Source organism: Centruroides sculpturatus, unplaced genomic scaffold (genome assembly GCF_000671375.1).
Source record: "Centruroides sculpturatus isolate CEXI.00-Female unplaced genomic scaffold, Cexi_2.0 scaffold1583, whole genome shotgun sequence".
NCBI classification, from domain to species: domain Eukaryota; kingdom Metazoa; phylum Arthropoda; class Arachnida; order Scorpiones; family Buthidae; genus Centruroides; species Centruroides sculpturatus.
The window spans coordinates 28288-43878 of NW_019385673.1; the positions used below are offsets into that span (position 1 = coordinate 28288).

Consider the following 15591-nt stretch of genomic DNA (forward strand, 5'->3'; position numbering starts at 1 on the left):
AGTATTTTGAAATTGAAATTAATTGAATTAATTTCAATTACATTAAAACTTTCAAATAAATTTGTTTACATTAAAACTTGATTGAAATTAAATAATGTAATTATAACAACTAATAACTGAATTAATGATCTAATATATAGTAAAATATACCCTCTGTAAATTAAGAGAGGAATCAAATCCTCAACCGCATTCCTTAAATTGATGATTTCGATAACTATTGAGTTATAATTCCAGTAATTTTGGCTTTATTGGAGTACGAAAATTATTCATTACAGTTTTTCAAACTCTGTCGGCTCATCTATATAAATACAAACCTCTGAAGATGAGCCAACAGATCTCGAAAGTACTTGGAACTGTCACGAGAAGCAGAAATTAGTAGAATACAGCTTATGAAAGATTGGAGAGAGTAATAATTAGACTTATAATGAAGTTACGGGAATTTTTTGGCTGGTCCGTCTTAGCTACGTTGAGCCCGAAACTTCTTAGCTGGTTGGCTAGTGAGGTTTGGGGCTCAACTTATCCAGACCAACCATCTGAAAATTCCCTATCCAGGCCAAACTTGTGATGGCCAGGCTTACTATGGGGGCCCTCTTGGTGCCCTCAAAGTGGAAAATGTTAAAAACAAAAGAAAAAAAAATCAGTAAATGCATTACATTATGTATTAATTTGCTTTAAATTTAAAAATTTTTTATATTAATTATATCTTAGTGAAACTTAACTATGATTATTATTATTAACTTGTCTGCTGCATAATTAATCTGTTCTTAAAAGAAAAATTATTTTGGTTAACTTTAGAAAGGACTAGCAAATCAGAGAAACATAATTTCATACAAAAAGAGAATTTTTTAATTATTATTTAATTAAATAATATCACGAATGAATGAATCTCTCCATTAAAACAATTGCCATTCACATAATGAAGTGTGGTGTAACATCATATATAATTCATTTACTATAGGAAGGTCGGTCAAATATAAGAATCATATTTAATTTATTAATGTGACTATTTTTGAACCATTTATGGATTTTATATGAGTTCTGCGAGCAATTAGCTTGACAATGTCATGATTTAAATTGTAGATGATTAATGTTGTAGAATTTGTAGAGCGTAATATATGTTCGAATTAATCCAGATTAAGACAAAACTGAAATTTTCATTGAAATTGTTTTAAAGATTAACAAATTTTAGGCTCAATATGAGCTAATACATTAAAAAATTCATTCAATATACTGTTCTTAAAGTTTTAGCCACTGAATTGTATTATAAATGAATGTTTTCATTAATAAATACCTTATTTTTGTGATATTATATTATATTCTTTTATATATATTTATAAGTGTTAAGCTTAGTGGTATGTTTCTAAAAACAAAATGATGTCTTGAAAAATTTCATATAGAAAATTAAGGATATACTTAAAAAAATTTATTAAAGACTTCAAATAAGCTGTTAAACCTTTCCAATTTGTAATAAAATAAATTCAATTTGGTGAGATAAGGCAAAGCAACATGAGCAGTCCACAAGAGAAAGGCTTTCTATGGGAAATGGTTCCTATTTAGGTGTTATATATGTGAAGAAACCTCGGAAAACTTCACTCGGCTGGCCCATTGCTTGGGCACAAACCTTCCGACTACCATTGTTCTCTGGTTAGGAGTAGAATAAATTCTTTACATATAGAAGTCCTTTGTAATGAGGTTGAATATAAAAACTATACATTTTATATTCTGAAGCAATGTTTATTCAACTGACATTCAGTAGAATCGATGGATTTTTGAATGATATAAGAGTCCCCTCTCATCTTTATATATTAAATTTTAATTTACAGTCCAGAAAACTCTGATATGTAAAGTATTTATTTTACTACAGTTAATTTTAAATAAAGGAGTAAAGGAGAGATTTTAGAATAAATAATTTAAATTAAATATTAAAAATTATTAGTGATTGTAGTTCATTTGTCTGTCCTGTTTATTGTTTGTTTATTTTAGAATAGTAATGACTGAGTTTGTAGCAATTGGTATTTGATTTATGATTATGTATTTATAATTTAAATGTAATGTAAACAGTAAAAATGTACAGAAATTAATCAACTCGTACTCCAAAATATAAATATTTCATCGTACATTAAAACATGGCAAAATATTTAAATATTTTATTGGAAAAAATTCATAATTAAACAGCATTTACAATATTTTAATATCGTTATCTATAGAATAATATATTATATTTGCATTTATCAAATTTCCACTTGACTATTATATAAAATTTCCGCAAATATATATATTTTCTTCCGAACAAATATTACAAATTGTAATAGCATAATATATATTTTTTGTTTATCTTTTTTTTTTCTTAGTTTTTACATATAAAACCTGGTTATACATAATTTAAGCTCATTTTTTTGTTGAATAACTTTATAATATATTGCACATAACAGAAGTAACATTAACATAAACTTTATAATTTATATTATTTGCTATTATTAAACATTCAATCGCATGTATACAATTTGTATAAAGACTTTGACTCGTAGACATGAAAGAAAATCATAATATTTATAAAAACTGGTCCATTCGTATTAATAATAATTGTAAATAATTAAAATTTTGGGACGATTTTACCTCACAGAGGCATTAAGGATGATAATTTCCACTTTCTTTTTTATTTTATTAAGTGTAAATAAGGTAGTAAAGCTTACATTTCGTGCTTATAAATAATGTTAAAAATAAATTATTATTATTTTTTTAACAATTTAAAATCTTCAATAATAAAATAATTAACTTCTTTTCTCATTGTATTAGCATACAACTTGAGAAAATTAGTGTTGAAAGAGGAGTTGTTTTTTTCTAATTAATTAATTTTGCGTTGCTTTTCTTTGTTTGTAATTAAAAATAAGCTAAAAGTGACTTAATTAGATTGATTGAATTAATCTCAAATTTAAATTTTTAATTATTTGATTTGAGATTTAGTTTCGGATGAGTGAATAACTGTAGGATTTGGATAAAACAATAAAATTAAAAACGTTAATCGAATTTTGAGATGATAGTAAGATAATAAGTGAAAGGTATTTTAGTGTTTACGCAATTTAAAATTCTTGGATTTCTTTAGAAAATTTGCTAATAAAATTTTAAAGTCCAAATATAAAATTAAGGCTTTCGAATAGAAACCTCAGAATCGCGAGAAGGGAACGACACAGAATAATTTTAAATGTTACACTGCTTAAAAACTGAGATCAATGAATAATAAAATTCATGTTTTAAAAAATGATAAGATGAATTTTAAAAACTATTAATCTGTAAAGTCATACGTGCCATAGCAAGAGATGATTTGTGCTATCGTCGTGACCTAAAGCTTCACTAAAACCACTTTGGAAATCTTCGTAACCGTCTCCGCCGCTTATAACTAATAATTTATTGTTTTTGATTATTTCGTCGGGATTATCCGAATACGACAGTCTATGAGTATCGCAAAATTGTTCCATATCTACACACGTTAAGAATCTCACGTGACCCGTGTGTCCTTGAGATATCCCTGAAAGTAAAAATTAAATAATTTAAAAGATAAGAAATCTAACGTCCATAAAAATGAATATTCTATGAATTCTGTAAAACCAGAATTAATAGTTTTCAGTTAATGATGTATGTAAAGTGATATATGAAGTCAAAAAATAATTCTAAAATAGTATATTATCGACCTAACTTTTTATTTTATTTTTATATTTGAAAAATGAGGATGATCTGTGGAAGAATTAGACATTAAGCTATCGATTTTTTAAGTTGAATTATAATTAAATTTGTATTATAGATGAAAAGTTTGTATAAAATAAACATGCCAACACCAAAAATCCAACAACTTAAACACTTTTGAAAACGTTTGTTTGTCTAGTACTGTCTTAAACTGACATCATCAGATTCAAACCCGCAACATTCAAATGGAAGTTTAATTAGAACAGATTTTTCAATTAAAAAAATAGATGTTATAAGTTGCAAAAGCATGCATAACAGATGCTATATATCTATTAGATCAACAAATTTAAGTTCCTCCATCCCCCTCACAACACTGAATTGTTGGTGCTATGAGGGAGATGAAGGAACAAAGGATCTTAATCTCAAATGTTTCAGGTTAGAACTGGATGATGACCATTTAAGACAATCAGAAACGTTTGTTTGTTTAGTAGTTTTAAATGGTCATCATCCAGTTCTAACCTGATACATTTGAGATTAAGATCCTTTTACTAAGTTCCTTTGAGGTTCCTTCATCTTCCTCATAGCACCAACAATTCAGTGCTGTGAGGGGGATGGAGGAACTTAAATTTGTTGATCTAATAGATATATAGCATCTGTTATGCATGCTTTTGCAACTTATAACATCAGATTTTTCAATTAAAAAAATAGTTCTAATTAAACTTCCATTCGAATGTTGCGGGTTCGAACCCGACGATGTGAGTTTAAGATAGTTGAAAATGTTTGTCTGTCTAGTAAAGTGTTTACGTTGTTGGATTTTTGGTGTTTTTGTGTTTATTTATATATCCACTTCGTATATTTTTGTTTTATTTGTGTATGAAAAACATTGTATTCTTAGTTAGGATGTTATGATAATTCTTTGTATACAAAAATTACATTTCATAGTACAAAAACCTGTTTTTTTTAATTATAAAGATATTTATTGAAACAGAAATGATTTCCTGTAGAAATTTTCTCTTAAAATTATAAAATAAATGATTTTTTTTATAACATTGCATATCTTATAACAAAAATAAAGCATTCTATAGCATATAATAATCTCATACACTTGTATTTTATAAATATTTAAACTAAAACATTTTAATTTAGTAAGTGTAAAAGTATTTTATAATTGTATATATTATAATTAATTATACATACCAGAAATATTTATGTTGTCTAAGCAATTAAATACAGACGTGACATTAGATAAAGGCATCGTAAGTACAACTCCTGCACTGGTTCCTATCCACAGTAAATCCTTACAAGCTAGCAATGAAGTAATGCGTAAACAGGCAGATTTATGTTGTTGTATTATATCATCACAACCTGATTTTATATAATGAAATATGTTTAAAATGTAAAAAAAAAAAACAATATAGATTACTTTTATAAAATCTGTATTTTGCTTACAAGCGAGCATTTTCGAAACTGCGGGAACCACACTAATATCTGTTAGATATTCGTAAGTTGTAGCATGATAAAGAAAAATAACAGGACTGCACTGAAGTGCAATCCATACTCCTAATCCAGACAAGACCATAGATATTACGGATTTTGTAGAATCTTGTCCAACTTGGATGGAATACTGAAAAAAAAATAAAGAAAATTATCCTACATAATTCTAATTACAATGAGCAATTATTTATTTTCACATTGTCACAATGCTGGGCTGCAATCTTTTAAATCTCGATGCATAATGCTATTGATTTTAGTAGTGTCTTGCCCCTGTACATCATACTTTTCCTGCAAACTGTTCTGGAAAAAATTTTTGAATTAAAATAGCGTGACTTCCAGTCAAACTGGAAGTTAATTGGGCCTCCAGATCCTAAGCTTTCCATATGTAGTCTTGACTTTCATCTACCTAACTCCGTTCTCGAGATTAAGAAAGGGCAGATGGCCAAACATATGCCAGTGGGAATTTATAGATCTGCAATTTTAAAACTGCAGCCCAACAACATTCAATAAACCTGGGCTTCTTAAACTGTGAGTTGCAACCCTGCAACCCCTTTGAAGTCTAAAATTAAACATTGGTCAACTCTAAAAAACACCGAAAATGTCCTGCATTCCGCAGTATCAATATTTAATTCTTTATGTAAAAATAAACAAGCACATCCATCTCATTTGTATGAAAATTTTCTTGTCTTTAATAAATAATAAATTAATACCTATATCAAAGAATTGTTTTATGATTTATTATCAGTAAGTGGTTTTATTTGTATACCTATTTTATATACTGGGAATTGCATAAAATTTTCTTGGGCGAAGAGGGTTGCAAATGGAAAAAGTTTAAGAAGACCCACAATAAACTATACTTACTTCAACTTTATGCGTGTCAGTGTTGAGGACTTTGATAAAATTCTGACAGCCACACCACAATTTTCCATTCACGCCAAGCATATAAGTAACAGAAGACGAACCGTTTCCTATTTGGATCTTTAGAGTTTGATCGAAATTCCAAATTCCACCTTTATTTTATTTGAAAATGTTTTTTAAAATTCATAACAATGCATATATAACTACAATGAAAAACTACTTACTATCTTTCCTTGTGTATATAGCTAGCTCTCCATTTGCAAGTGATACAAATATCTGGTTGTCAAAGTACCTTAAATTATAAAATACAGAATTCTAATTACGTATATAATTAAATTATTTCAATGTTTAATTATAAATATTTGTAAGAATTTTAAAGGAATATTTAAAAATTTTCTGTTTACATGTAAAATAATTTGTGTGTCATTAACATTTTAAGTTCATTGAACATGAGATCAAACTAGCAGGGAGTTATGTTGTTATTTTGCATCAAATTTTATTGATATTAACTTAGATTTTGCCAAAGTAAGCCCTTTTTTTTCTGTTAAAAAATGCCATTAAGTTAACCTTAAAAAGAAATAAATGTGAAATGCATGTTTGTCTTCGATTTTGGTTTTAATTAAAGTCCATCAAAACATTTTTTTTATTTGCTTTCATGTTCCAGAATACATCTCGTGATAGCCTGACTTTCCTTTTTAGGTCATTTGTCCATCAAAAAATTAAAAACTCTCTTATTTAATTCTGATTTTTTGAAAGTTTTTTGTTATATTTTTTCATGTTCGAATAGCCTAAAAAAAAGGTGGTCAGTGCATCAGGAGATGCATTCTGGAACATGAAAGTGAATAAAAAGATGACTGTTTGACAGACTTCTTCTTTAATTTTGGTTTAATTAATATTAAAATTACCATCCAGCGAATTTAACAAATTAGTTTCCAATTTGTTAGGGACTTAATTACAAAATTAATAAATTTTGAATAGAAATTTTGAAGCTTTAAAAATGTTTACCAATTTCCAAGCTTAATATAACTTTTTTAGTTTTATAATCATAAAAATAACAGCTGATGTATACATTAACCCCATAAACTACTAAATTTAAGGAGCTTTTGACAAAATGACACATAAAATCAATATAAATATATAAATATTTAGGCTAAAAAGATGAAAAAATAATTTTCTTATTTAAATATTTCTTTTTAAATAATAATAATAGAAATTCAGACTGTAAATCTTTTATTGTTTTATTTCAGAATATAATAGAAAATTATATATTCAAACAAGTCTTTAATGATTCACCAAAATTACACTGGTTATAGGCTATTAATTTATTTAATTATGGAATAATTCGGTGCCACGTTTAAGTGCGTTATTTGGCAATACACTTAACGTTTCAATAATTTAATCATGAAGGAACTATAGTATAGATAAAAATAGAAACTATGCTATAATTAGAAACAGAATTCAAATTCACCAGTCACAACAAATCCATTCATTCAACATGCTGGTTACACTATGAGAACATTCCAATTTGGAAGCATTCCAGTAGTTACTGTATATAATCATAAAGATATTTATAGCATCAAACTGTTTAAGTAATTACTAAATTAATTAAACAGTTTGATGCTATAAATATCCCATTTGTTCCCTCTGTGGATGTCTGTGGCCTAGTAATTAATTAAGTATCCAATCATCAATGAAATCAAACTAGTAATTAATGTAATTAACTAATAAGGTCCAAACGTCTTAGCCAAGGACATCCACAGAGGGGCAAATGGGGCACTAACCCTCTCTGGGATTGAGTAAAACTTCCACAAATTATAATCATAAAAATGATCGAGACTTGTAACCTTACACCCTCAACCACGAGACTCTTTGTCTTAAAAAACCCTCAAAAATTTAATTAAATATAAATTTATTGATGTAATTATTTATCTCAAAGCTTTGCCCACCATGGTCTAAGCACATCACGATCGTGACTAACAGCTAAAATCTAGGTATAATCCATTCAGTTCAACCGAATTTTTAATTAAAGCCAAACAAACTGCCGGATTACCAGGCTACATTAAGGCAAATTTTAATATTTTATTAAAATTAGCTTTAATTGAGTGGGATAATCTGGCAGTTCATTTAGCTTTCATCTAGATACAACAACAGAAAAAAATTCTGAATACCAATCAAAAATTTTTAAATATACCTACACCAGGCAAAATATAGGAGAAGAATGCTGAATTTTGGTTTTATTTTTCTTTATTCTGATATTTTCATTACAGCTATAAACAAGAATACTGAAATAAAAATAATAAAACATAAGACATAGCTTATTTCAATATAAAATTATATATTAACTAACTACAGTATAAAATGCTAAAACAGTTCAATGTAAGTCTGGGATTTATCAAGGTTATACTATATCATCAGATCTAATAACACGACAGTTGAACATCAAGACATAAAAAAATTCTTTGTTGATTTTGTTTAAAACCTTTTAAAATGCTAATAACAAGTAAAATAGTCATTAAGTCTGACCCTACTGGAGATGTAACACACGAGCCCCTTTATCTCCCAACTCCCTCGACCTTTAACCACCAAAATTTAATAGCATCAATCTCCCTAATAAACAAACCTCCCTGCAAAATTTCAGAAATTTTCGACAAAAAGCACAGAAGTTATTAAGCTTCAAAGAGGGTAAAGAAAATAGTACCCCCCCCACACATCCATACATACAGAAAAAAACCCCAGAATTTTTTTGCATTTCTCGACATTTCAAGGTCTCTAGTCCAAAAATGTATAATTCTTGGGGGTCATTTTTTTGACCAATGGCCATACTTTCCCTCTGTTATATATATAAGAGAGCTGGAAAAATAAAAATGCATCAGGTATACCGGTAAATGTTAATATCCCAGTGATAGATCTGATGATGAAAAACATTTGATCTAGTGGCAACATTATAATTTAATGGGAGCCCAGGAAAATTTGAATTATGGGCCCCCATATACAGTGTTGACTTCAGACATTTTTCTTCACAGGAATTTTTTGGAGGAATCCCCGATATCCTCGTTTGGTTTTTAACGAGACCTCCGGAGGGTTAAGTTCTGCGCTGCACCACACCGGCAATCTAGGATCCAAGGTATGGCCCAAATTTAATTTCGATATTCTTTCTACAGTAATGAGTTTATAAAAGATTGGTTTGGGCCCCCAGATAACTGCCCTTTATGTCTATAGAATAACATGCCACTGATTTGATCCCAGATTTCTTAAACTGTTTTAACATGTTATGGTTAATATTATATTTGTGGAGCCATTTAATGATCAGGAAAATGTCTAATTAAAATTCTTTTGTTACTAGCGAGGTTGCGGCCGAAGTTTTCATCTCTAAAATGTGAACGTCAAATGCTGCTATCTTGTAAGCGGTGCTCAATGTTCGATGTTCACATTTTAGAGATGAAAACGTCGGCCGCAACCTCGCTATTAATTTTGAAATCAAAACTGAAATTAGGCGCTGATGATGATTATAAAATATAATAAAATAATTTAAAAAATTAAAGAAATAAGATAAATTTGATTAAATTAAATCTTACCAACCATCTTCAGTACCCAACCACATTGTTGGTTGTTCGTTTTCTTTCTCTTTGTAGTATTCTTGATTTGAAACAGTTTCGACGTTTTCTGTCTCATCAGTCGATGCATCTACGTAGAGAAAATAAATGTTTTCAAGTAGTTTAAAAACAATTGGAGCAATAAAACACGATGAAAATTTCATATAGTAAGTATTTTGTAAGTTTAAATTTGGCTTGATATCAAATTTAATTATAAAACAAGAAATTGTCTTTATTAATTAATTTTATTTTATGAAAATGAGTTCCGAGTTTAAGGAAATTTGAATCGATTTTCCTTTTTGTCATTGCGATAAAGTGAATTTTACACTAAATGAAATGGTTGCAATTCTGAAATAAAACTGTGTTCAGTATAATATAAATACATAAATATATAAAACAGATATTTACCTGTATCTTGCTATACAATTTTTGTTCTTTAAAGTTTGAAAAATAAGTCATACACCTTATGTACATTGTATTAATGTAATGGAGAATTTCTAGTGTTAAAACAAAGAAATTAAACTGCTAGAAAGAAAGTTTGCTTGGTGGGGTTAAAGGAATCAGGTATTTCTTTGGATTAAGAACAATCTGGGATTCTCAATCCCATCTTCAGAAATAAACAACCTTAATTAAGTAATGCATCTGCATGATAAGTGAGAGTTGCAAGTTCGAGTCCCACTCTGGGCCAATTCTTTTCTTCCAGAATATTTAAATTAATATTTATTAAATAATTTAGATTATAATTAGATAACATCTCTTATTAAATTTAATAAAGCCTAACTCTAGTACCAAATTAATTAGAATTTAATTATTAATAGTAGCCAAAAAATAGACCAACTCATTATGGCAATTGTTTGGATTTGATTAATAACAATCAGGCTTTGAGATTTTTATATATATATACCAATATACCATGCCGGGGTAAAGCAATAGTTGGCCGAGTGCCATAGTGGATGATAAGTTGTCCCCAGTCATCTCTGTGGATGATTGCTTCCAGACATATTTAATTTAGATATAAAGGGTTGGACAGAGGTCTGAAGTAGCATAACTGGCAACCTTAATTTTATTTAAAATTTTACAAAAAATGAAGAAAGATAAGAATCCCCGTGTTTTCTTCATCCTTTTCATGCCTCAGAAACAAACAGTTTTATGGCAGAATTGATCTTTTATTGTAAATTCTTATCTGTCTCAAAATGTTTTACATACTTTTGTTCTGGTTATTTACTAGTTTTATTAACCTTAATTTTCATAAATCAAATCAAAGTTACAACCTATGGAAAATTGTACTGTTGTAATTTTGACCCAATGGACTATAAATAAGTTGAAAACGTTTGTCTGTTCATTAAATTTGCATTGAATTTATGAAAATTGTTTCTTTCTGAATAGATGTTTTCTCAACTTCTTTCCTTTATTATATAAGTTAGTAATTTATTAATAAATATTTATTTATATTTATAACTTAGAAGCAAAGAAGCTGATAAGACTGGTGAATCTTAAATTGTTTAAATGTATATTTTATTAGGCTAATATTTAAAACTAGTATCTGAAAATATTTATTTTTCTCTCCCCTTTTCTTTGATGTTCTTCTGACTATCTTGAGGGGAATAAGTTCACAATAATTGTGATCACACATCATGTTTGGTCGTTAGGAAGCAAAGGTTATAAAGGGAAGAAGCTAGAAGAAAACTGACCTTTGAAAGTCAGATCGAAAGGACAGACTTTAATAATGAGGAACATAATCAGTTTCCATTTAGGAAATTTTGTGTAAAGGTGTAAAGTCGGTTGAGATCATCAATCTGTGATGTATCCACAAGTGTACCAAGCCTGCTTAGACTGAAAATTGCAAAGTGTCATCGGATAACAAAGGATTTAAGGCATAAATCTCAAGACACAACGACACAGCTCTCAAGTAACAAATCTTATTGCACGGTTATCTGAATTTTTAATTTAGTGTTAGGGCACCCTATTTAATAACTCTTGTTCTCTTTCCTTAATTAATATTCTAATTGATTTCTGTTACTTTTCCTTTAAGCTTATAGGCTAATTTAAATGTCATGTCACTGATATCTTTTGTATTTATATGTATTGGGAATGTGATGATACAATAATTCCCTTCTATATCCATTATATGCATTGTCACATAGTTTATAAAGTAAAATCTTTGTTGTAACCTGTATAATCATGGTACTACCACACAAATACTATTATATTCTAAATCAAATATTTAAAGATGTAAGGATAAATGTCTTTAAATAACAAATCTGATCACTAATTCATATATAAAACTGTAATAAAATAAAAGTTTGACATTTTCTCTATTTATCAGATGAAGTTTTATTTTCCTAACACACCTCTCTAGCTAATGCATTTAATTATAATATGAATATTTATTTATTCTTAACCATAAACTTTTTTTAATTCGTTGATAGAATATTTTGGCTTCAATATACAAAAATTAATAAACTTTTTAATAGTTTATAGTCTGCATAATTTATACATAAACTATCATCTTAGGTAGTATTTGAAATATGGGAATTTTGGAAGTTATACAGTATAAAATATTATATATTATATTATATAACGTATATATATGTATATTCTTATTATGTATTAAACGTTTTGTTATCTTTTAATTTTTTTTTATGAAAGAATGGAAATTTTTTACAAAACCAAATAAATCAAACTGATCAATAATCCACACCTTAAAATTACTCCAGCAGGTATTCTTAATAAACAAAAATGTTTTTGTTCCACTTCATGGATCTTTATCAGTTGTAGAATATTGTTTAAATTTAGTGTTAATTTATAAATAATAAAAGTGAATAAATAAAATAGAAATTTAAAATACCTGCAAAGATCTAAGCAACACAGCTCTTTACACTTTTATGAACAAATATGGCATGGAGGTCTCTTGGGGTGACGCTCAAGTTATAGGCCTATGAATGATTTAAATAGCCTACAACACCTGGCGGTCTTAGAAATTTACAAGGCTAATAGAAAGCTCGACTGCATTACTTCCGTGATGCCGACTCTTTATCTGCTGTGCAGAAACTGCTTTTTGAAATCTTACTTTGTTAAATATTTTGTTGTGACTTATTTTTAATGTTAATTTTTGTTTTGCTCTCTTTTCTTATATTTTATTTGTATTTTAAATTTTTAATTAATTTATTTACTTTCATTTCAATGTTAGATTTAAAGTACTCTGTTTAAACAACATAAAATTTAAATGCTTATACTTTAACGTTAAATTCAAATTTTATTCTGTTCTATTCATTAAACTGTATTCTACAACTGACAAAGATCCATCGACTGGATCAAAAACGTATTTATTTATTAAAAATACCTACTGGAGTAATTTTAAGATATAGATTATTTATCTTTAAATTCTTTCCCCAGTTCCTATGTAACTTTGCAAGAAAATCACCTGGGAGACATGAAATTCAGAATACAAAGACATTATTTTGTAATTAAAGGATGGGGAAAGCATACTAGCACAAAAATGAATAGAATGCATATGGTATGAAATCAAAGCTTTCTTTTTATTGTAGTTTTGCACTGCGCATGCCCTCACGTGACTTATGATGTCTTCTTCCTGCAAACGAATCACTTTTCTACTGAATTGGGTGTTCATTGTACTGATTGCAGCAAGCCTTTTTCTACAATTTCATGGCTGTCTGCTTTTTTAAGCAGACAGCCATGAAATCATATCATTGCTGCTTAAGTTTTGCATTATCAGTACATCATTGCTTACATTTTGCATGCCAGTGTAATTTAGAAACTTTTGTATTTTATTTTAATATTACACATAATCTATCAAATCAAATATACACATTTATAAACATTAATATATTTAATTACAGGATAAATCTTTACCTCCGATATCTGTTTTTTCATCATCATCTTCACTAGAATCACTAAATAAAATTCAGTGTACAGACTGTTAGATATAAATTTTATGATTTTAATATATTTTATGATTAATTACGCTTACCTCTCTAATTGAATATTTCCATTCATCCTTCTCCATGAATCCCTCTTAAAATTATGATTATTATTGCTTTTATTTGTCATCATTTTGGAATTTACATTGGGTATCTGTCTGGAAAATTTTAAAAATATAAGTATAGAATAAATTATCTTAGTAATAATTAATGAATTTTAACAAGTTAATATATCTATTTTGGTTTAGAATATAGAATGATATACAGTAGAGCGTCGATTATCCGAATCAATTGGGGACTGGGGTGGTTCGGAAGATCGATGTTTCGGATAACCGATTATGTATGATATTAATTTAACTGATATTAATTTATCCCATCTCGACATTTTTCTCCGTTTCGTGTCACTTTGCGTTGAATTTTCGTCGATGTTAAGCCTAACAAAGACTATTGTATCGTTAAAAATTTTTTTTTTATTTTGTACAAACAAAATAAATATATTGAAAAATATAAAAACAATAAAAAATTATACTTCAGAAGTTAATTTAGTATCAAAAACGTAAAATATTTGAGTAGCCCAAGACATAGCCAAAGATTGCAGTGCCATAGCACTGACGAAAATTTAAATTTGCCGACTGGAATTCTTTCGGATGATTGACTTTCGGATAATCGATGCTCTACTGTATTCATTTAACTGAAATCTACAGCTGATATATTTACAGCCTACAACTGTGCTAGTTATTAACAATCCATATACATAATTTGACCTAGGGTAGGCACAGTTTTTTTATTATTAGCACAGTTATAGTGCAGAGCCATAGTTATGGAAACTGTGAGGCTATAACATTCTTTCAGCTTGCTTCTGTAGTCTTCCAATCATGTGCATCAATTCAAGTGGAACAGAGGAGACTGTATAGCCTGTGAACAAGCCGGCTTTAAATCTTTGATTATACTACCCAAAATGATTTTTACCTTCCGGTTTCATATTAATTCCAATGTCTAAATTTCAAAAACCAGCAAGAAAATGTCATGTAACATCATCGTTTTCAGACATTAAAGCTTGTACATCAGGTATTCATGCATTTACTGATGTAAAGTTGACGACGTAAATTAGGAATTAATACACAGGAGTGAGTACCTTTCAGTGAAGTAAAACAAGCAGCTGAAACGTGAAACTGACCTGGAGAGCATTTATTGAGAAAATCCTGAGCATATATATGGTAACAGGGATTTCACAGTCTTGCTGAAAGTACGGTACATGCATCCTTTGTCTTTAACCGTTTGACTATGAAATGGTATCTGGTGATACACAATACCGTCAATGGCTCTCTCTCTCTCTCATGGCAAAAGAAAGATTATATAATTTGATAATTCCAAAGATCATTATTTTGGAATTACAGTGGAGTCCTGATTAACAGAGTCCCATTTAATTAAATTTCTGCTTCATCCAAGGTGAACTGTGGAAGAGTATTTTGTCAATAAAGACAAGAGAACATATTATAATACAGTTCCTTTCACAAATCTTATCCAGCTTATTCTTTGTCATGTTTTTATGTTAATGACTTTTTACTCTCTTCAATATTAAACTGTTAAGTTTATACTTAATTTTACTTGTTGCATTTCATCTATGTTATTAGTGTAAGCACCAAAAGCAGAAAATAGAAAGATGCTGTTGGGTCTTCAGATATAAACTCAAAGCAATTGGATGCTTGGATCAAGCAGAAACAATTAAAAAAGTAGCTGACTTGGGTGTTGAACAAGTAAGTATAGGAAACTTATTACTCCTAGAGGTACAGTGTTTGTACAGTTACCAATCCTACAATGATCTAATGTCTGTCTATGGAAAGAATCTACTTGAGATCAATGTCACGCATGATGATAAACCAATAAGGACATTCCCTACTGATGTCAGCACTTTTCACTTATTGTCAGACAATATGTGAATTTTATTTTACTTTCTCTCATTGGATGGAAGAATGACTTTTCTATTAATTTTTTATAGCATGCATTAACTGTAAAGAATCATG

General features: G+C 28.5%; 1 protein-coding gene across 1 annotated transcript in view; it reads right to left on the reverse strand.

Annotated features, from left to right (window-relative positions):
- Positions 1 to 2350: 2350 nt before the first annotated feature.
- Positions 2351 to 15591, reverse strand: part of LOC111641089 (rho guanine nucleotide exchange factor 17-like) — a 64198-nt gene continuing 50957 nt past the window's right edge. Inside the window, exons 19-27 of the mRNA XM_023387204.1 lie at positions 13618 to 13725; positions 13500 to 13540; positions 9609 to 9717; positions 8229 to 8315; positions 6258 to 6325; positions 6037 to 6185; positions 5131 to 5305; positions 4879 to 5046; positions 2351 to 3526 (exon numbers count right to left, since the gene is read on the reverse strand). Of these exons, the coding sequence (XP_023242972.1) occupies positions 3297 to 3526; positions 4879 to 5046; positions 5131 to 5305; positions 6037 to 6185; positions 6258 to 6325; positions 8229 to 8315; positions 9609 to 9717; positions 13500 to 13540; positions 13618 to 13725 (1135 nt within the window). The 3' untranslated portion in view covers positions 2351 to 3296. The remainder of the gene's footprint in view (positions 3527 to 4878; positions 5047 to 5130; positions 5306 to 6036; positions 6186 to 6257; positions 6326 to 8228; positions 8316 to 9608; positions 9718 to 13499; positions 13541 to 13617; positions 13726 to 15591) is intronic.